A 22,379-nucleotide genomic window follows, 5' to 3' on the forward strand; every position below is an offset into this window, starting at 1 on the left:
TGCTCTTGACTTGCAGTCGGATGAGAGTCAGCCCCTGCTATATATTCCCACCCTGTCCCGGGACCACCCCTTTTCTTCTGGGCTCTTTGATGTGAGAGGAGCATAATCCTGTGCGTAGCTAAAACGCAGCACCGACCTGGAGCGCTGCCATAATAATCAATCACTGTGGAGGAGAGGGAGCTCGGGGCAGTGAATCTTTCTGGGCTTCAGTCACCGCTTGCCTGTTTCAAAACTTACATACTCGTACCAGAATACCTTGGGATATTTATATTACATTGTATTAATATTAACCATATGATGATAACCCTACACAAAAAGTATGAGAAGTCAACAAAGATGGCTTTTAACTTTATTAATGAAACATTAGTATTCTGTTTTCACACTTATGGATGCGTAATGTTGATAGAACTTTAGATTTATTATTATTAATTATTTCTAAATTAAAGTTGCTGGAAGTGTGGTGACTAATGAGGGAGAGCTCGGGAATTGTAACCATATCCACCCCCCTGTTGCGCGCAGTGGGCCGGGGCTGCGGAGCTGCTCTCCCCGGGGAGATGGAGCTCCTCTCCCCGGGGAGATGCAGCAGAGAGGGGGCCGCAGGTCTTAAGGTGGAGCGGCTCCTCCACCGCGGTGCGTCCCCGCTCCGCTCCAGACAGCCGGCGCCCCTTTCCTCTGCCCCCCCTCCTCTCCCCTACCCTCCCCTCTCCTCCAACACACAGAGAGTGGAATATTTATTGCAAGAGGCAATAAACACAAGGAAAACTTTTCTGAATAAAATACATTCACGTATTTATATGTCATTAAAAATTACGCCACTATAAAAAACGATTCATTATTTTGAGTTCAAAGGCAAAAAAGAAAACGAAAACAGCCTAATGATATGAATGTTTAACAGATGAATACAACTTTGAAATGCCTGATTTTCTGTGTTGAGTCACCTAGGAAAACTTAGTGGGCAGGCAGTGAAACTAACACGGGCGTCCACCTTAAAAAACCTTAAAAGCCACGGCTCTGTGAGGAGAAAAACTGTGATTCCAATATTCACCACTAGATAGCAGACATTGAACCAGGAACGCCTCGAGTCCGGTTCTGAGCTTCTTTATGACCAACTCCAGGCTCTGCCGCCAGGTGGTGCTCTTGTACCACTTTTAAGGCAACGCGTAAAGTCAACAGGACGCGTGTCCGACCACATGGAGGCGCCCTGAGCTGGTACAGTGCCCAGTACCTGTGGAGAGCAGCTGCCAAATACTCTCTTTTCTGTAGCATTTGGTTTATTTAAAGTTAATTTTGACATTCTAATGGTCCTTTTTTTCTCATTTATCTTTAAATCAAATATAACCGAAACCTCTTTGCTGTCCTCATCCAGTTCTCTTCCATTATGAGCATCACCCACTTTCATTTTAAAGGCCACATATTATGAGGGGTTGAGAGCATTGATATGGAAGTTTGACGTAAGTGCCAAATTAAAAAGTGTGACAGAACACATTCTTGTCACTTATTAGCCGCCTGACTCTGAAAATATGTAATTCAATGAGCCAGTCTGATTCGTTGGGTCCCATGACAACACAGACTCAGCCATGAGACGAATTAGCCTGTCTCCCAGTCTTTTTCTCCACCCACCTTCACCTCAAATGGTTTGTACACAGGCGCCAATCATCCAGCGTCCAGACTCAGCAACCTGGGAGCAGCACAAGTTGCAGTTCGTCAGCTGGCCTAGAGGCCGGCTGCAAAGGCAAGTCAATACCAACTGACTTTTATGGTAAATTGCTTTAAAGCAGAAATAAACATATTTACAGCCTGGTTTAAGAAAAGAAAACCAACCCTGCCTGGTCATGTGAATTCTGAGGGGGGTGAACCAATGGTTTATCATCATCACTTCTTCTACTGGTGTCATGCTATAAAGCCAAGCCAAGTATTCAACAGCTGATACCAACAGCGTTGGCTAAACGCAGTTGGGGGGGGGGCTTTAAGTCCTCTAGCAGCCAGCTCCTGCTGTATTTTTCATACTTTATGGCACTTAAAATCCTTAATATAAAAAAAAATCAGCAGTGCGCCTTATAATCAGGTGCACCTTATGTAAGAATTTTGTTGTGCTTACTGACCTTGAAGTAGTTTTATGTGGTACACTGAGCTCAAGAATCTGTCAAAATGTTTTAGTGTGACAATCAATCCCCTTGATTGATTGTTGGACCATTCCGCGCTGACACAGGGTTGTATTAAAGTCCCTTCTTGGTTGGATACGGGTTGCAAGGTCAGACAATGTTACTAATTATGTAGCGCTGGCAAGCAACCATCATCTAGAATATAGTCCATGTCACCTTACTGTAATTAAACCTCAAGCAAACGTTAGGTTTTTAGCATAAACACAATTTTCAAATCTGTATCATAATCCAATTATAATCAAATGTTGGAATACATTGTCCAACCTCACACTAACTTCAGGTGTCCGCTATCGCTGGTAACGTTGAACCAATTAGAGCAGTGGTTCCCAACCTTTTTTCCTTGGAGCCCCCCCTACTTGTGTCTAAGACCAGCCAGGCCCCCGACCCGTACGTACTAGCACCAAAATAGTCTTTAATTGAAAAAATGAACATTAATTATGTTTTTTTGATACATTTCTATTTGGTTTACTCTGTATACATTTGACTTTGTTTTTCTCCAATGTCACCAATGTATAAAATACAATACAAAAGGACATGAAAGGACATAAAAATATTTCTCAAAAAATTTCTCTTTTAATGTGAGACCAACATTTTTTAACATTTTTCCTTTAACAACCAGTTGGAGTAGATTAAATGTTGAGTAATGATATAATAATAAGGAATGAAATAATTTCCTGTGTTTGTCACCAGTGTATAAAAAACACAAAAAATATTCAAAACATTCATAAATTATTCCTAACAATGTCTTATGAATGACTCATTTGCAAATATAATTTTTACAACTGCATAATTTCAAAGCAGACAAAGTTTCGCACCCCCCCAGAGATCTCTGGCGCGCCCCCAGGGGGGCCCGGACCCCAGGTTGGGAGACACTGAATTAGAGAATAGGATGCTTACCTCCTCCACTTTTTATTTGTGGATTCGTGGAAGATGAATGATTTAAAATGTGAGAGTATTTTTCGGTTTTAGTTATACTGAACGATATTGTGACCTAACCAGACCACTAAATAGTCAACAAGCTGCACCTCTGCTGGGATCTGAGCTCTGCATTCACCAAGCTCTGCCTGCTAGCTATTGGGTTTTCTGGCCTGTCAGGGCAGAACCTCCACTAGCCCGGCAATGCGGCCTTGCTAGAGCTTGGTGGGAGCTCTGGGAGATGTCGCCTGAAACAACCATGGATGGAGAGATTTGATCAGTAGGTAACGTTAGATGGCTTCATCGGTTACCATGATCTAAGCTCAGTTAAAAGTGGAACTATTGGGCTGCTCGGTGGTGCAGTGGGTTAAGCAGCGGCTCATATACTGAGGCTACAGTCCTCCTGCAGCGGTCGCAGGTTAGAATCCCAGCCTGCGCACCTTTGCTGCGTGTCATCCCCATTCTCTCTCTCTACCCCTTTCCAGTCTGCATCTTCAATAAAGGGCCACTAGAGCCCAAAAAATCTTTAAAAAAAAAAAAAAAAAAAGTGGAACTATTATCACTTTGACTCATTAACTGAGTACGTCTTCATCCACCCATCTGCAACTGTCATTCAGAAACAATTTACTGCACCTGTAAATGAAACTGACTGTGTTTTACATTGTTGAGCCCAATTTAAATCTCATTATATTCAAGTTTTATTGGCTTTTGTGTTGTTTTGCCCAAATAAAGTTAACCTATATCACATCTGACCAACCTTTCAGAGCAGAAATGAAGATAGTGTCTCCTCAGGAACAGTTGAAATGAGGTATAATCAGTAACGGATAACATCAGGATGAATGCAAAGACACGTGGACAAGGATGTTTAAATATATAGATTTTATATACATATATTCATATGGATGACTACAAAAGAAAAACACTATATTCTTACATAGGAGTGATTCAGCACAGTCAAATTCCTAAGTTAAATAGTAATTTGATACAAAATTACTATAATAAATAAACCTCATCTCATTGATTTTTTTTTTTTATTCACATACCAGTTGTACAAACAATAAATTACAAGTTCAGTGCTGCGTTTCTGTCGTTCAGCGAGAGGGGTTTCGTGACTGGAAGAGTCAGTTTCGTGTCTGCAGAGTGTCAGAAAAGCGGCGTGACTGTGTAAATGTTGGATGGATTCAGTGTGTCTGTTTACACTCATGCTAGCAAATACACGACAGATCAATTTGCTGCGTTCAGTCAATAAATCTGCATGTGTGAAGAGAGTTGTGGGTGGTACGCTGCCCTCCGCCGAGCCACATGGGCGAGGTTCACCACGCAGGAAGGAGTAATGAGCGGCAGATATTTGAACACAATTACAGGAAAGTCCATTAGATATGTCATTTACGTAATTATCCACAACAGCTGAGGTAATGTCGTTGCATGAAAAAAATGGACTTTCATACAAGTATGTCGCCTCGAAAAGAAGCATTTCTCCTTTATTCACATGAAATAAAGGTTGTGAATGTGGGTGGAGGACTTCAGAGGGTTCATTCACTTCCGTTAAAGATCATATTTTCTTTCCGTCTGAGACACACAGAAGACAGAAAAGATATTTCTCATTCATCATTAACAGAACAGAAAAAGAGTATTGTAGCAATGCTACATCGGACCACATGGGGCAGCGTAACATGAGAAAATGTAAATGACAATGCCGGCATGAGACACAATCAAGTATATCTCCAACCCAAAACAGAAATACATGCCCCCCCCGCCCAATGCTACTTAACTCCATCCACTTATGAAAGGAAACTCACGTTTCCAGATTACAGGGGACCTCCACTTGCTCCGCAGTCTTCCAGCTCCTCCTGGAACCGTTCCCAGCCTTTACAAATTTGTTTGTGGCTCTTTTCCCAACACTGCAGAACTAAACACCCCCATGTGGTCAGAAGTGGAATTACTACATAGAGTGGCTTTAAAAAGTATTTTTATTTTGCTTTTCTGAGATGTGTTAGTACTTTTGAAATGTGATTTTCAAGATGTCTCTGTCGTTTGTTACTCGTTGAAGGAACCATGAGTGGTTGAAACAAATACAGAAAAGGCAAGGATTTCTTTTTAATCAGAGACTTCACTTTACTGCCAATTACCACAGAAACTTTAATTGAATTAAAAGTTTCTGCTCTGTGGAGTGAGCCGGGCCTTCAAACTCCTTCACCAGATGTGACTTCATCCCTGACTCAGTGGATCATTTTTCTGGCACAATTAAAGTTTACGTTTCGAGGCCAACTCCGACCGTCAGTGGGACACTTTGTAAATACGAGATGGAAAACAAGTAAACGAATGCAGAAAGAACTGAACCGCAGAAGGAAAATAATGACTTTAGCCGTCGTTGCGAGTATCCAGGGCACATATTGTCATATTAGCACTGTCTCCTACAGATATAAAACACACACACACACACACACACACACACATACATGCACACACACACACAAAACATATGACAGTCCTCCCGGCACCAGCAAATGATTGACACGTGTAAATGAGCTTGACACTTAACGATCTGGACAACAAAAAGCAACACATTTATGATTTAAACGTTCAGACACAAGCGTCGCCCCAGACCTGTGAGTCGTCTGAAATCTCTGCGAGCCCCTTTGTCGGTTTCAGTCCCCTCGCGTCGTCCCTCTGTTTCTACACTAATGTGCCTTCGTGGATGAACTCTCTTGTGGCTTGTCACATCTTCAGTTACTTTTGGGGGGGAAATAAAAGTACTGTAAATACTTTATTCAGCACTATTTGCGTGTTATGGCGAGGAAAAGGGATTTGTGCTAAATCTGATGACTTTTTTTTGTCTTATTAAGAGATCTGAGAGGAGGGAGAACATGATTGCAGAGATGTTCCCCGTCACGTATACGGAGGCGGATGATGGTGCGCCTGATGATTGGGGTTCCCAGGTTCAGGTGAACCTCCGCTGTGGCTGCATGGATGCTCCCAACATCCAGCTCACCACAGTTTATGATCAAGTCTTCCTCCTTCCTCGCAGTTTTGGATCAAATACAACAGTCAAACCAACACTAGGGGGGTCTTGATCACTTTTAGCCACATATCTCACACTGATCATCAATTGGAAATTGGGAAACCACAATTTGATGGAATTTAAATTATTGCAAAAAGATTTCCCTTAGCTATGCCTAAGTGAGATCGCTACAGAGATTGTGCGTGATGCAGTGAGTGGGTGTCCCTTGGGACGGGGGCTACCATGCAGACGAAAATGAGGACCTTGGAGTGCTTCCCATTGTTGGGGATCTTGTCTCTGAGACATTCACGACAAAAGACAAAGACGACAAGCACACAGAGGCATAGAAACACTCATGAACCCTCCCGGGTTGGGAAGCTTGAGTAAAGACAATCAGTTACTGTCCGTGTGGTGATGAGCCGTGGTTCAGCTTGTGCTCTGCATAGCTACTCTGATCCCAGGTCAGTCCTCTGGGTTATAGTCAGGTACATCCATGTCTCTAAGTCTCTTTGTGTTATCGTTAGACATTCACTGTTTAAAGTTCTACGTCTCATTGGTTCGTTGGTTGATGGTCCTACATCCTTCAGACCTACGGGTGAGAGTTTCTCCTGCGGAGCCGCTTCCTGTCCTCACCTGCCGCCTCAGCACTTCTTGGCCAGGCAGTGCTTGAAGGCGGAGGGCCGAGCGCCCAGGACGCAGCCCTTGGACAGTTTCCCCTCCCGGTCCTTGCACTGCACCGTCCGGCTCTGCCAGCCGGTGTCACAAGTCCTGGAGCATGTCATCCACGCTCCGGTTACCCACTGAGGTCCCGGGGTCGGGGTGGAGGGCCCTGGAGCCGTCGGTGCCCCTGTGATCAGAACCGGGAGCGTAGAGGGAGATGTAGTGGTGGTTGATGCGGTGGTGGATATTGTGGTGGATGTGGTGGTGGTGCCCTGTGAAGCGGCTACCTTTAGCACCGGCGGCTGCGGTGCAGCGCTCCGCCTCGGCATGAAGAAGCTGTAACGGACATCCAGAGGCTTCTTGGCGTCGGTGGCGAGGATCTGGACCACCATGGGTTCCTGCAGGGCCGCCGGGCCCATGCTGTGGATGGACTCGTCCCGCTGACTCCAGCCGCTGTAGTTGAGCAGCGAACCGTTGAGGGGGATGATGGTCTCGGAGGTGGAGATCATGAACTTCCCGTTCAGGAGGTACTCGCCGCTGGGCCGCCGCAGGGCCAGGTAGGCCGTGTAGCGGGTCTCATCCTTGGCCTTGTGCTGACGAACCTTGATGTGGGTGGAGCCGGCGGGGATCTTCACCACATCGGTGTAACCCTTGCTGTTGGGAGAGGAGGAAGTGGTGATCAGTACCTACAACAGCTGACGGAGGGGTTTTACAGTGGGGCAAAAAAGTATTTAGTCAGGCACCAGTTGTGCAAGTTCTCACACTTAAAAAGATGAGAGAGGACTGTAATTTTCATCATAGGTAACTTCAACTATGAGAGACAAAATGAAAAAGAAAAAAAAAACCCACAGAAAATCACATTGTCTGAATTTTAAATAATATATTTGCAAATTATAGTGGAAAATAGGTATTTGGTCACAATACTTTGTTATTTACCCTTTGTTGGCAATGACAGAGGTCAAACGTTTTCTGTAACAAGGTTTCCACACACTGTTGCTGGTATTTTGGTCCGTTCCTCCATGCAGATCTCCTCTAGAGCAGTGATGTTTTGGGGCTGTCACTGGGAAACAAAGATTTTCTATGGGGTTGAGATCTGGAGACTGGCTAGGCCACTCCTGGACCTTGAAATGTTTCTTAGGAAGCCATTCCTTCGTTGCCCGGGCGATGTGTTTGGATCATTGTCATGCTGAAAGACCCAGCCACGTTTCATCTTCAATGCCCTTGCTGGAAGGAAGTTTTCACTCAAAATCTCACGATACATGGCCCCATTCATTCTTTCCCTCACACGGATCAGTTGTCCTGGTCCCTTTGCAGAAAAACATCCCCAAAGCATGATGTTTCCACCCCCGTGCTTCACAATAGGTTTGGTGTTCTTTGGATGCAACTCAGCTTTCTTTCTCCTCCAAACACAACAAGTTGTGTTTCTACCAAAAAGTTCTATTTTGGTTTCATCTGACCATATATAACATTCTCCCAATCCTCTTCTGCATCATCCAAATGCTCTCTAGCAAACTTCAGACGGGCCTGGACATGTACTGGCTTGAGCAGGGAGACAGGTCTGGCACTGCAGGATCTGAGTCCCTGATCGTAGTGTGTTATTGATGGTAGCCTTTGTTACTTTGGTCCCAGCTCTCTGCAGGTCATTCACTAGGTCCCCCATGTGGTTCTGGGATCTTTACTCACTGTTCTTGTGATCATTTTTACCTCACGGGGTGAGATCTTGTGTGGAGCCCCAGATGTAGGGAGATTATCAGTGTCTTGTATGTCTTCCATTTTCTAATAATTGTTCCCACAGTTGATTTCTTCACACCAAGCTGCTTACCTATTGCAGATTCAGTTTTCCCAGCCTGGTGCAGGTCTACAGTTTTGTTTCTCACGTCCTTTCACAGCTCTTTGGTCTTGGCCATAGATTGTTTGAGGTTGTGGACAGGTGTCTTTGATACTGATAACCAGTTAAAACAGGTGTCTTTTATACTGATAACAAGTTAAAACAGGTGTATTTTATACTGATAACCAGTTAAAACAGGTGTATTTTATACTGATAACAAGTTAAAACAGGTGCCATTAATACAGGTAACGAGTGGAGGACAGAGGAGCCTCTTAAAGAAGAAGTTACCGGTCTGTAAAAGCCAGAAATCTTGCTCGTTTGTAGGTGACCAAATACTTATTTTACTGAGGAATTTACCAATTAATTCAATCAAAATCCTACAATGTGATTACCTGGATTCTTTCCCCCCATTCTGTCTCTCATAGTTGAAGTTACCTATGATGAAAATTACAGACCTCTCTCATCTTTTTAAGCGGGAGAACTTGCACAATTGGTGGCTGACTAAGTACTTTTTTGCCCCACTGTATATCACGGGCTGAAGCTTTCCTCACCTCTTCTTGGTGAAGTTCCCCACCACCCGGATACATCCTGTGCTGTCGCCTCCACATATGCCGCACTTGTCGAACTGGAGCTTGGAGCCGATGATGGCGTCGCAGCCGGTCCGGACGCACTTCCCTTTCACGCACACCGAGCTGCTGTACGGCCGGCACTCCGTCCCGTCCACCACCTGAGCACAAGCCTCCATCACTGCTCCGTCCGTCAACACGCCCCACCTCAGCTGAGCCATCTACTCACCCGATGGGAGAACACCACGTAGTAGCCCGTCCCCTTGGCTCTGCACGTCAGCTTGCACACGTCTTTGGGGAGCACGCCCGCGTACTTGGGCACCCACTCCACGAAGGTCTTCACCCCTTTAGGATCCGTCTGGGGGCCGTTGCGGACCTCGCACTGCTCCTGCCGGAAACTCTTACCTGGAGAAGATTCCAACACAAAAGGGAGATGAACGCGTCTGTTGCAGGTAGTGTTGTTTTTGTGTTAGTGTCTCTCAAGGGGGAAGGACCGATGTCAGTTAGTAAATGCGAGAGGGCCACATGAGTGAAGACAATCAATGTATATATAAACTGAAAATATTTAAAATACATAAATGTGCTTTAATTCCCTTTTGTGTTTTCATTTAGGCTCTATTATAAGAATTACAGACATAGGAATGTCCACAGCATTTTCAGTGGCCGATAAGGACAAAAAAATGTATCACGATTATTTCTGGCATTTATCCCGATAACAATAGCTCCTCGCTCTCAGATCCGCCTTCCGCCATGTTTGTTACACAAAAACGTCATCAACGGGAATTTATCCTTTCTTTCTTTCTTTCTTTCTTTCTTTCTTTCTTTCTTTCTTTCTTTCTTTCTTTCTTTCTTTCAGGCTCGTTTCCTTCCTTCCTTCCTTCTTCCCTTCCTCTTTTCTCCCTTCCTCTTTTCTCCCTTCCTTCTTCCCTTCCTCTTTTCTCCCTTCCTTCTTCCCTTCCTTCCTTCCTCCTGCTCTCTCCTTCTTTCTTTCCTTCTTTTTTCCCTTATTTCCTCCTGCTCTTCCCTTCCTCCCTTCCTTCCTTCCTTCCTCCCTTCCTTCCTTCCTTCCTTCCTTCCTTCCTTCCTTTTCTCCCATCCTCCCTTCCTTATTTTCTTTCCTTCTTTTCATTCTTCCTTCCTTCTTTCTTTCCTTCTTTTCATTCTTCCTTCCTTCTTTTCATTCTTCCTTCCACCTTCCTTCCTTCCTTCCTTCCTTCCTTCCTTCCTCCCTGCCTCCCTCCCTCCCTCCCTCCCTCCCTCCCTCCCTTCCTTCCTTCCTTCCTTCCTTCCTTCCTTCCTTCCTTCCTTCCTTCCTTCCTTCCTTCCTTCCTTCCTTCCTTCCTTCCTTCCTTCCTTCCTTCCTTCCTTCCTTCCTTCCTTCCTTCCTTCCTTCCTTCCTTCACGTACGTTGTGCGTCGATTTAACGCAGAACCATAAATCAGCTTTACACAAAAACGTCATCAACGGGGAATTATCGTTTTTACTGGGAGATGACAAATTCTTACCGTGGGGAATTTTTAATTTAAACATAATTGTAGTTTATAAATGTTTGACAGGTAGATATTTTAGATGTGTTGTAAACCTGTCTTAAAATGTAAGATACTGGATCTCGGTTGGGCTGGTGGAAAATGTCCCGTATTTTGAAATCCAAAACTTGACAGGTATGGCTGGGGGTCATGTCATGCATCCTCTTTGCTTACTTGACGGCGGGCACGGCGCCACGCTGCAGGAGCGGTAGATGGCCCTCTTCCCGGTGCAGTAGCGCCCGTTGTTCCGCGGCGGCGGGTTGTTGCACAGCCGCTGGGCGAACTGAACCCCGCCCCCGCAGGACCTGGAGCACGGGCCCCACGGGCCCCAGGAGCTCCAGCTGCCGTGGTTGGACGCCTGGGGGGGGGAGGACAGGGAGGATGAGAGAGAGATCAGCATTGGCAGAAGAGACGGAGAACCAGGAAGCGGGAGAAAAGGAGACGATGGTATGGCAAGCCGTTTTAACATTTAATGGCTCAGTTTGACTATCCGGAATTAACATTGCAGATATCTACAACTGCATTTTGACTAGTCATAATTACATTGTGACTGGTAAGAATTCTAGTTCAAGATATCTCCAACTTTGTTCTGACTAGTCAAAACTTAATTTAAGATAGGCAAGGCAAGTTTATTTGTATAGCACAATTCAGCACAAGGTAATTCAAAGTGCTTTACATCAACATTAAAAGCAGAAAGACACAATTAAACCGTAAATAACGAATAAAATGAAAAGAGGTCAAATAATAAAAAGCACAAGATATCTAAAAAGGACAATGTAGATATCTCGAATTGAGGGGAATTAAAGATATCTTGAACAGGAATTATGACTAGTGTGAATTAAATGTAGATATCTGAACCTGGAATTACAGCTAGTCGTAATTCAGTTGCAGATATCCGTAATTCACATTGCGGATATCTGCAACTGAATTGTAGATATCTGTAATTAGAAACCTCATACACATGAATGGCAAAAGTGGCGTCATTTGTCCCAGGCAGAATGACGTTGTTGATATCTGAAATGACAATTGTGGATAGGAAGAATGTAATTGTAGATATCTGAAATGCTCTTTTTGACTAGGAAGAATTGCATTGCGGATATCTGCAACACATATCCAGTCTAGCTGTTAAATATTAAAACGGCTTGCACACGATGGAGGGGGACAATTAGTGCTCATCAGACATGCTGGAAGCTGCAGAAGCTGACGGCCAAGCCACGTGTCGCTGGAGAGCACTCTGATGGAGAAAATGTGGTATTCATTGAAGTGTGGAAAAGAAGAACGCTACCATCATGTGACACGAAAAAACGTCTTTTTATAACCACTCAGCCCGTTTAACGCTCACATGGCTCCCCTTAGGATCAGACTGAATGAAATTCTTTAGGTAATAGACTTATTTTTATGTATTTTTCCAACTTGGCCGGTGACTCATCGGTGATTAAATTAAAAAAACAACTCTTTTTGAAGTTGCAATTCTCAAATCCTGCAAAACTTCTCTTTGGAAACATCAGATTCTTCCTGAAACATCATCTTTCCACTGTTAAAGAGACCTAATCTGCATGTGTGAGCTTGCAGGGCGACAACAAGCTCTTCAGATCTGGAACGGGGGGGGTGAAACGTGAGGTCCCGAGCAGCCGCCGCCTGCCAAGCACCGAGTTAAACCCAACGAGCGGCATGTGACACATAAACAGAAAGGAAATATTCTTTTCTGCCTTTTTCTTTTCCAAACTTTGCTCGACTCGTTTCCTCCTCTGATATTCAAACTGTGCACGAACCCTGCCAAGAACAAATATGAGCCCTCGACTGCTCAAAGCCAAAAGGAACCACAGAGAAGGCTTCCCAACCCAGAAGTGGGACAAACAAGGCAGAACAAGTCACAGAGACTCATAAAGACATCTAGTCTCTGATATCTGTACGACTTACGGAGTAGTGCTTCTTGCGGGTTTTATCCACGCACTTCCCTTGCAGGCAGATGCGTCCCTTCCCGCACGGCGTGCCCTCCACGGCCGGCAGCTTCTTGGTCAGGCAAACCATCTGGCCCTGGCGGATGACGGCGCACCACAGCCGCGAGCACACGTCCATGCCGGGGCACACGGTGTACTCCGGCCCGAAGGCCAGGCGACACTGGCGCACGGCGTCGTAGCTCTGGCCCGGCAGCTCCTCCGGGCCGAGCAGCGGCTGGCGCGGCGAGTCCAGAAGGCAGTCGGCTGTCCGGGGGAAGAAAGGAAGGAAGAGGACATTGAGTTTCCATGCTTAAATGTAAAGAGAAAAACACTTCGTTTTTGCTCCTGTCTCTTTAAATCCTTCCTCGTGTACCCGTCGCTGAACATAGGACCGTTTTACAACCTCGGAGGCCTGTTATTTGCAGAGAAATGATCTAACACACCAAACATATTCACTCTTGAAGAATCTGCAGCGTACAGACTCCCGAGCCACCAGGCCTGCTTCACTAAAAAACACTAAAAGTGCCGCGGCAGCAGATACTGTCAAGCCTGACGTGACCATGTTGGTTTATGACCTTTGCCAAAAGCCATGAATTTGCTGAGTAGAATGGCAAATATGGTGGTTTTTAGCTGTCGAGAGTGATTAAACTGGGGCACAGGGTACGACTGATCTCTGGCTGCACTGCAGTCAGTGAGGCTGCAAACGGGGGGTGATGCATTTGTTTTACCAGTCAAATACAGAGGTGCAGCCTGGGAGAGATGCTCACCGTTGCCGTCGTCGAAGAAGTCGGTGATGGTCGCCGAGGTGCAGCGGCTCCAGGGTTTGGAGGCGTCGATGGAGGTGAGGATGGAGGACATGAGCCGCTTGTCGCTGTTCACCCCGAAGCGCTCCTCGCAGAACTTGGAGTCGTCGTGGGACAAGCCGAGCAGGTGACCTGGGATCGGAGAATGTTGGAGATAAACTAACATCAGAAAGTGTTGAAAACTTGGACGGGTGTGAATAGTTTCCCTCAGAAGTTCAGTAACACAAGAAATGACAGGACTTGTCTCGAATATGCTCCAAGAATGAGGAAGGAAAACAACCCGAATGCTCGGGTTATGACGTGATTCTAGTCTGAGATGTTGACAAGTGCATGCCCTGGCGTGATCTTGTTGCTGTATCTGCGTTTCCACGGCGATGCGTACCTATCTCGTGCGCGACGGTGAAGGCGGCGTGAAGGCCGTCGTCCTCGATGACGGCGCAGCTTCTCTCTGGGGAGCAGATGGTGCCGACGTCGGCCATGCCCAGGGTGTCGCAGGAGTGGTGGCCGCACAGGTCCTGCACGGAGGGAACACCATGTTAAGATTAGTTACTTAGGTTTTCCTGTTTTTAAAGGGGACCTATTATGAAAAACACGTTTTTTCTTGCTTTAACATATATAAAGTGGTCTCCCCTAAGTCTGCCAACTCAGAGAAGGAGGAAAGCAACCAAATTCTGCAGTGTCTGTACAGCCGCCCCCGGATGATCCATCCAGTGTGATGTGGATCTACGAGCCGTTCAGATTCTGCTCCCTTTCGTTACATAACGAAAATGAGATTTACATAGTTTGGCCTTCGAAGTGTGAAACCACGCCCACAACTAACTCTGCCGGCCGGAGCTTCCGCCATTTTTTCGTAGCGGTGTATCGCGTCATTCAGGCAGCCAATCAGCACAAAGCCTCATTATCATAGCCCCGCCCACTCAGAATCCTGCATAGATAATGAGGTTAGAGAATGGGAAGATAAAGACATGGCTCAGAGGCTGAATTTCTAATTTATTTAGCAAAAACAATAAAAAGCTTGTTTTTAAGACATTCAAGGCCTGTTTAAAATAAGAATTAGATGCCATAATAGGTCCCCTTTAAGTTGAAATAATGCAAATCTAACACATAATGTTGAATTGCCCGGGACTTGGGTGGTTTTAATAACAAATACATGCGGTATATATATATATATATATATATATATATATATATATATATATATATATATATATATATATATATATACACATATATATATATATATATATATATATATACACATATATATATATATATATATATATACATATATATATAGTTCTTTATTGTCATTATAACTTATGTACAACAAAATTAAAAGTACTCTCCATTCAGTGCATCATATATAAAAAATAAAATAACTGAAAAATAATCCAATAAAATGTAATTTAAAATATAAACAAGTAAAATAAATATATATATATATATATATATATATATATATATATATATATATATATATACACACACATATACGTTTGCAGCATCTTTATTAAGTGCCATTGGGGTTAATGCTGTAATGATGCTTCCAGAACCCGCCTCCAGCCTCTCGTCCCGCCAACCCCTGTCCGCCTCACAGCATGTCCCCGGCATCGATCCGTGTTTGATTCCCACATGTCCTCGTAGACGAGGCCCGGGGCGGCCCGGCCCGGCCTCGCTGAGAGCTCAGAGCCCGCATCGATCCACCGATCACACATCAGCGCCCGTGTGTCTGCACGAGCCTCCCCGCGCATGCTCGTACATGCACTCTACAGGCTTCAGATGCATGGCCGTCTGCAGACATGCATGCATGTGAGCATGGGACCACGCGGGCAGAGGATGGATCACGCTAAGTGGTGCTGACAGGCCTGCTGGGCCGTGTGAGAAGCTCGGTGGGGGGGGTGTTTACCCGTTCTGGGCCGATCGGTTTGGAACAAGCTGGCTTGTGTTGGGCTCTCTCAAAAAACACCTCACACTAAATCCCACACACACAGGTAACGACATCCAAGCGTATAAAACATACCTGCACAGTCAAGGGATCAACAAACACTCTCGCCAGCTGACTGCTGGACACACAAGAACTGGTTCTGACCGCATGGACCGCGACTAAAAGCCAAACTCGTCTGAGAACCGAAAACTGTAACGCTTATTCTTCCCTTCATCCCTTCACCCGGTCTCCGGTTTTGTCTCTCATGTGGGAATCTCCCGTGGAACGGTGACGTGGGAGTCATACCTGAAGTTACCCGAAAACCCACATCTGCAGGGGTTCTGTGCTGAGACCTGCTCGCTTCCAGAGCAGGAGGAGAGCGAGGGAGAGGAGGCAGGAGAGAGGGAGGGAAACAAAAACACCACCAGTCGCCGGCGGAAATTAAAGACAAGAAACTCCGGAGAACAACGGGTTACAGAAATATTGGCAGAAACAACACGGGAGCAGGTGGCGAGCTGGCTGCAGAGGTCAGGAGACGATTGTGCTTATGTGTGTGTGAGAGCACTTGAAATCTGGTGTTAAACAAACACGGAGCCAGACACACACACACGGGGGAACTCCACCTCGCCCGGAGAGGGCGGCTCACGTTGTGAAACCCACTGATTCCAGCAATGAAAGCAACAGCAGGCCAGACGGGAGACAACACGGGTATCTGACTGCTTCACTGCTCTGATGGTTCCTCACAAGACACTCAGGTGTTATGCAATGGCAAAGTGTCCACATTTACTCCAAAAAAACAGCTTCTAACTAGTGTTGTTTCTGCCAGCCTGTTTCAATTTTAGTTTGAGTCTAGACTTTGAGTCAAGCTATCATTTTAGTTTTTGTTAGTTTTAGTCACGTTCATACTCCTTTTAGTCGTGTCAAGTTTCAGTCGATTAAAAGTCTGAGCATTTTTGTCTTATTTTAGTCAAAATTGACCATTTTAGTCTAGTTTAAGTCAAAGATTGTATTGACGTGAACCTAGAGCTCTGCGTTAACGGCATCAGCCTCTAACCTGCAGCTGCATCTTCTGGATCTGATTCCCATCTGCAGCGACTGGGATTGAGGACTAACGTCACCAGCAGCAGAACTAAACCAGAGGAAACTACTGAAAACATGGATGTTAAGGATCTTTGTTAGAACATTTCGTCTCGTTTTGGTCAACGAAAATGAAGACACATTTTAGCAGCTTTTATTTTGTAATATACATTTTAGTCTTGGTTTTATTCGCCTACGATATTGCATTACATATTTAATTATCGTTATCGTCACACGACTAGCATTTTGATCAGCACTCGTTTTCCTCAGGTGATAAAGGTTCGTTGTAGGGCTGGGCGATTTTGGACAAAAATAAAATCCAGATTTCTTTCTCTGAAAACCCGATTTTCGATTTTGATTTCGATTTTTTTGGTAAAACTACAAAAGACAATGGAATAAATTGTTTCAAATATTTTATCTTTATTTTTAAATAAAAATAGCAAAAAAATGTCCCTTTTGGGAATGAAGTGCAATTGAAAGATACTGTAAATCCTCCTTGAGTTTAGTAAAGTGACAACATTTACAATTTTCTTGACCAAACAAAGATGACTAGACGAGCTCTGTCTGTAATGCAGCCAGCTCTCTTCTTCTTTTCCAGCTATATGAAAAAGAGAGATGTTTTTTTAACATCGTCTTGATTAATAAATCCGATTTAGATTTAAAATCGATTAATCGCACAGCCCTAGTTCGTTGACGACGATATTTAGTCATAATCTTCCTTGACGAAAGCAACTTACGTCTAACTAATCGGGCTTCAAATGTGAAGCATGTTTGCATGTTTAGTAGCTTGAACTTGCAGACTAACCAACACCACTCCACTCTGTCTTTCCCAGAGTATCGATGCTGAGCTATTAGCTAGTAAACATAACTTATTCCTAAACCAGCGTGAAGCCAAACATGCAAAAACACTCTTCAAGGGGTCAAATGTCTGATATCTGAAAGCTATTGAATACTTGGTTGCATAACTGGGTTACACAACTTTTCCCAGTTGGGGAAGAAGGTCACGACCCCCGCTGTTGGATCAATGTTATTTCTCATGTATACGTGCACATGAAACAACCTCCGGAGAGCGTTCGGGGGGAAGCTGTCAGACATGACTGCAAACAGGGCCCGGCTCTAAAGCCGCCCGTGCGCTTGGGTGTGAAGGGCGTGTTGTTGCGGGGCGGGCCTCAGTTCTCCGGCCAAGAACAGGCCGGAGGCCGACGTCGGGGGGTTTAGGATCCAGGAGCTGTCTGCGGGTTGTCAACATGCGCCAGACGAAGTAACGCACGTGTGAAATATCGGGAGAGTTTCGAACAACTGTGACGGGGGCGAGAGCTGGGAAATGTACACTCCGATGTAAAGACGCGGAGAGACGGGAGGTGACGGCCATGTGGAGAGGATTAAAGTTACTGCTTTAATCCGTCAACATTGACCAAGGGCTGCTGGGACTCTGGCCCCGTGTGGCCACTGTGGGTACTACACCAACTTATATAAAACTGACACTTCATCCATCTCATAGTAGACTTGTAGTTCTCAAGTCCACTTTTTTGTGGTCTTTGTCTCGGTCTCGGGTCTCTCGGTCTCACCAGGTCTCAGATAATTGAGATGCCCTTGGACACCAAGGTGACAGAATATGGTGATCAGCAGTTCTTCCTGTTGTTAATGTACAGTTTTGTAAACTATTTTTATTTTGCATTTGATTTAATGTATTGGTGCATCTGCATGTGTGTCTGTATTTAATTACAGTTTTGTGTTTATAACGGCCTCGTTTGAATAAATATATGGCATAATTGTCCTTTGAATAATATTTGCATATTGTTGTGATTGATTAAGCATCAGGTCCATTTCAATGATGCTGATATATGGTGTAATCTGGCTACTATAATGGTAAATAATGCAATTTCTGGTTGATAATTGTTGTATGTTTAATATAAAAAATTCACATTTCATCTATAAATTAAGTACAATTTAAATCAGTAACATTTACTATTCATTATACTTTTCTGAGGTGGAGGGGGGTGTTGAATGCCGGTTATTTTGTTAGATGACTTTGGGACTAGTCAATAGTCGTGTCAATCCTTAAAAGCACTGGAGTCAATCCTCCAATAGTGTAGAAATAGCGGTAGTGCAGTCGCCACACATATCTGATCTCAGCTGATTGATGAAAACATTTATAGTGAGTTCAACATCATCATCCACTTCTCTGTGTTATTGAGCTGCAGTTGAATACAAGCCCATATGGAAACTAAGCAGCTGAACCAGGATGGTGCTGATGTTCTACAAATCACACAAGATGATGAAATAACTAGGTTTGTTTTTGGTCTCGGTCTTGAGCTGAACTAGTCTTGGTCTTGATTCTCTCTGGTCTCGGTAGTGTTTTGGTCTCGGTTTAGGCGGTTCTTGACTACGAGTCCATCTCACAGTGGGGCTTTGTCCTCCGGCCGAGCCCCCGACGACACAATCATGCGTAACATTTGAAGTTCCCACATGCTCAGATACACACTCAGAGGAGTCCCCCTCAATGTCCCCGTTGTTTCCCTCGGGGTCTGGCATGGGACCGGCCGACGGCGCTGCATGGGTCAGCTCCCCGAGAGCGCGGGGTGTCGGGAGTAATTGGACCGAGTTCCCCTCCAGCCCAGTGAACTCGCGCCGCCCTCCCATGTGGGAACAATGGATCTCACCAGACCTTAGCCTTAAAAGCTCTGCTCACGTAGAGACGCTCTGCGTGTTTAGACGTAAACAAACCCTCTCCGCCCTGTCCGTCAACAGATCAACAGGCTATAATCCTGATAACGACCTTTAGCAGCCGAAGGGTCCAGAAGTTAAGAGCTTGACCCCAAAGCTGAGTCGGTAAGTGCTCCTTCTGCATGCTGACCAGATTTAAGCCTAATTATGCTCATTTCCCTGCAGAAACCCGACTGATACCGATCAGGAATGTGATATATTCCTCCGCGTGGGGACGTTTCTCCCCTCTGGTGACAAGTTAAATCTACAAGGCGACCCGCAGGTTCAACGGTATCAGGTGAAACGAAGGTCTGGAGACGGCTTTATGAATAATACATGCGGCCTGACAGGTGATATGCAATTTATGTGCTGGGAGATCGTTTGGAAGCTGGCGTGGAGGCAGTAAAAATGTCCATTAATGAGGCCGACTGCTCTCTGATTAGATTTTGGCTGCACGCTGTAACTCTTCCGAGCGGAACTGGGCCCGACGAGGCTGCTGGGAATGAAAAGGAAATGTGAACTGGAGGCTAAGGCCGACTGGATGGATGATGCCAGGGTGGGAAAAGGTATTTTTGTGAGTTAAAGCTGCTGTTTCCATCCCTGCCTGACCTTGCAGAGCCCAGACTGAGGATCCACCTCTCCCAGCCCGGCTCGTGCAGGTGTAGCGGCCAAAGGATTCCCCCGCAGAAGCTGTGCCACACTGCCAGCGTGCTGACCTCAGGTATGCACTACCGGCCTCCTTGCCAACGAGAGCCCTGCCAATGATGCACGAGCCCGGCAGATCTGAGGTAACGGCACTTGTGCATGCCCTTTTGGCCAGACAAGACCTCGCATGACTTCTGCACACCGCAGTCCAAGGTGAAGCTGTCTGACACGTCAACTGCAGTTAACCACCGTGAAGCCACACCTAGAGACGTGAAGAATGCATGCAGATCTGCAGCTGCCCTGTGGCTTTGGACCGGGCGGTTACGGGGGGTGGGGGGTGGTGAAAGAAGAGATAAATGAGTGTGGTCTCAGTAATGATACGGCTCCTAAAAGGGTGGATGTGTTTGTTTTCCTGACAGCTTATGTATTCTACAGGCAGCTCCCAGCGCCGGGCTGACAGACGCTGGAGAAGTAACGGGGAAAGTATGTGCAGACGGAGGCGACGAGAGACAGAGTGAAGAGAGGAGTGAAAAAGCTGTGATGAATGCTCAATGAAATGCAGTGTCAGGGGGATTGTGAGATATTTCTGCAATGCATCCAGCAGCTGATTCAAGATCTTCCATATCCTGGGAAGAATGTGCGTGCATGGCGCCGAGCACACGGACTCCCCAAGGCTGCTCGGGGACTGGGAGGGGAAACTGCAGATTAAGAGAGCCAACCCAGAAAAAAACAGGAAGTAGAGCTCCATGGGTGTTTCAATCATGCTGGTGTTGTATACATATATTAAAGCCACTCTATGTAATTTTTTCACCTTAAAATTATGGCTTGAAAAAGTTTCTTTGGCTTAGATAAAAGTTAAAGGGTCTGCTTTTCTGTCAAACGATATACATATACATATATACGATATACATGTAGGCCTATACGTGATGTCATATATACATTTATATATATATTAGTGGTGGGGAAAAAAATCGATATTGCAATATATTGTTGCGCTCTCTGTCGCAATAAATAATTGATAAACTGACGGCAAATATCGATATTTTATTACAACACACATAATGGATTTACGCGGTTGTCACCGCACTATTGTTCATGCACTTCAATTTGTCCAGCTGTACATTTACAAGCCTAGGAGGCAGTGAGGCTCTATACAAATGCACTTTCTTTGTACATTCTATGAAGTTTTGGCATTGAATAAATGCATAACTACAGACATTTTCCTTTTTATGGGTATTTTTTTCTTATTAAGTCACGTATATTTGTACAGACTCATATCCGGCACTTTATAAACCTCATTTGTACATTTCTGTCTAAACATTTTACCTATCCTAAGTTCATAAGTCACTTTTGTACAGATTCACCCGGCACTTTAAAACCTAATTTTGTACATTTCTGGTCTACATTTTATTTTATTGTTTATACATTTTATTTTATCTCTTATATATTTGTTTTTATAATTGTATTGTGTTGCACCAATCACCATAACAAATTCCTTGTGTGAAAACTTGGCAATAAACCCTTTTTCTGATTCTGATATCGTGATATATTGTTAATGAAATTTCTTACAATATATTGAATATCGTAGATATCATGATATTATCGTTATCGTGGGCCACATATCGCCACAGTATTGAATCGTGAGTTACCGTTCCACATATATATTCACTTATGATCTGTGGTGATTCAAACGGGTAAATGATTCATATGGAAATATAAAGTCTAACCAAATTTGTGCCACATCAGCTGTTTTCATCACCACATGTAAAACCACCCAAGTCGCGTCACGCCAAGTGGCTGCGGTGAACCAGCTGCCACCGCGTGGACCACCACAATCAAAACAAAGTGGGGTGACTTCACTCCCCTGGCAGGGCCCCAGGGTGCCGGTAGCCCTCCCACCCCCCCTGCGTGGGAACGCGGCTGGGCAGCAGCGCCAGCGCGCAGAGCGCACGGCTGGCTGCGCATGACGCACCGGGGACTTTGTTTACCTGCCTGGTGAAGAGGATGGCGGCGTCGTGGTGCTGCTCGTGGTCGTCGTCCAGCGGGTTCTGCTGGTTCTGCCACTTGCAGAAGCTCTTGAGCGTCTGCGCCGCGTTCTTGGACACGTCGAGCCCCTTGTCCTTGTCCGTGACGGCCACCACCCTCACCACGGACAGGCGCACCGGGTTCTCGATGCTGGCGTGGCCGTACAGCTTGGAGGCGATGGCGGCCAGCGTGAGCAGGTAGTGCTTCAGGTCCTTCCCGTACTTCTTGCTCATGGTCTCGTCCGCCACCAGCAGCAGCTCCACGTGCCTGGCGCGCGACACGGACCTCCTGAGGCGCGCGGGCGGCGGGTCTGGCCGCGGCTCCCTGCGCGCGTCCCCGCGCCCTCGGCGCGCGTCCCGCGTCCCGCAGCTGTCCCGCACCTCCCCCGCAGCCTCGAAGCTGAAGCTCTCGCGCGTGAAAACGTGGAGCGCGCGCTCCGCGTCCTTGTCCTGCAGCGCGCGCGCGTCGCTCTCGTGTCCGCGCGCCCGGACGATGGGCGTGATGGAGTAGCGGGAGCCGTTGACGGCGAAGAAGCCCTCCAGCCCGCCCCCGCACAGGTCCAGCACGGCCAGGGACTCCGGGCTGGAGTCCACCGTGCCCC

The 22,379-nt window shown here is 45.7% G+C and overlaps 1 protein-coding gene across 3 annotated transcripts in view; it reads right to left on the reverse strand.

Annotated features, from left to right (window-relative positions):
• Window positions 1–3,974: 3,974 nt before the first annotated feature.
• Window positions 3,975–22,379, reverse strand: part of LOC133424928 (A disintegrin and metalloproteinase with thrombospondin motifs 5) — an 18,954-nt gene continuing 549 nt past the window's right edge. The window contains exons 1-9 of one of the 3 annotated variants that reach the window (XM_061715513.1): window positions 21,742–22,379; window positions 13,784–13,916; window positions 13,366–13,533; window positions 12,579–12,862; window positions 10,833–11,016; window positions 9,362–9,537; window positions 9,118–9,293; window positions 7,026–7,392; window positions 6,737–6,925 (exon numbers count right to left, since the gene is read on the reverse strand). The exon at window positions 21,742–22,379 is cut by the window's right edge and continues 549 nt beyond it. In XM_061715513.1, coding sequence (XP_061571497.1) covers window positions 6,872–6,925; window positions 7,026–7,392; window positions 9,118–9,293; window positions 9,362–9,537; window positions 10,833–11,016; window positions 12,579–12,862; window positions 13,366–13,533; window positions 13,784–13,916; window positions 21,742–22,379 — 2,180 coding nt within the window. In that variant the 3' untranslated portion in view covers window positions 6,737–6,871. Of the gene's footprint in view, window positions 7,393–9,117; window positions 9,294–9,361; window positions 9,538–10,832; window positions 11,017–12,578; window positions 12,863–13,365; window positions 13,534–13,783; window positions 13,917–21,741 lie in introns of all 3 variants that reach the window. The other 2 variants (XM_061715512.1, XM_061715514.1) reach the window with 2 other exon arrangements.

Source organism: Cololabis saira, chromosome 24 (genome assembly GCF_033807715.1).
Source record: "Cololabis saira isolate AMF1-May2022 chromosome 24, fColSai1.1, whole genome shotgun sequence".
NCBI lineage: Eukaryota > Metazoa > Chordata > Actinopteri > Beloniformes > Belonidae > Cololabis > Cololabis saira.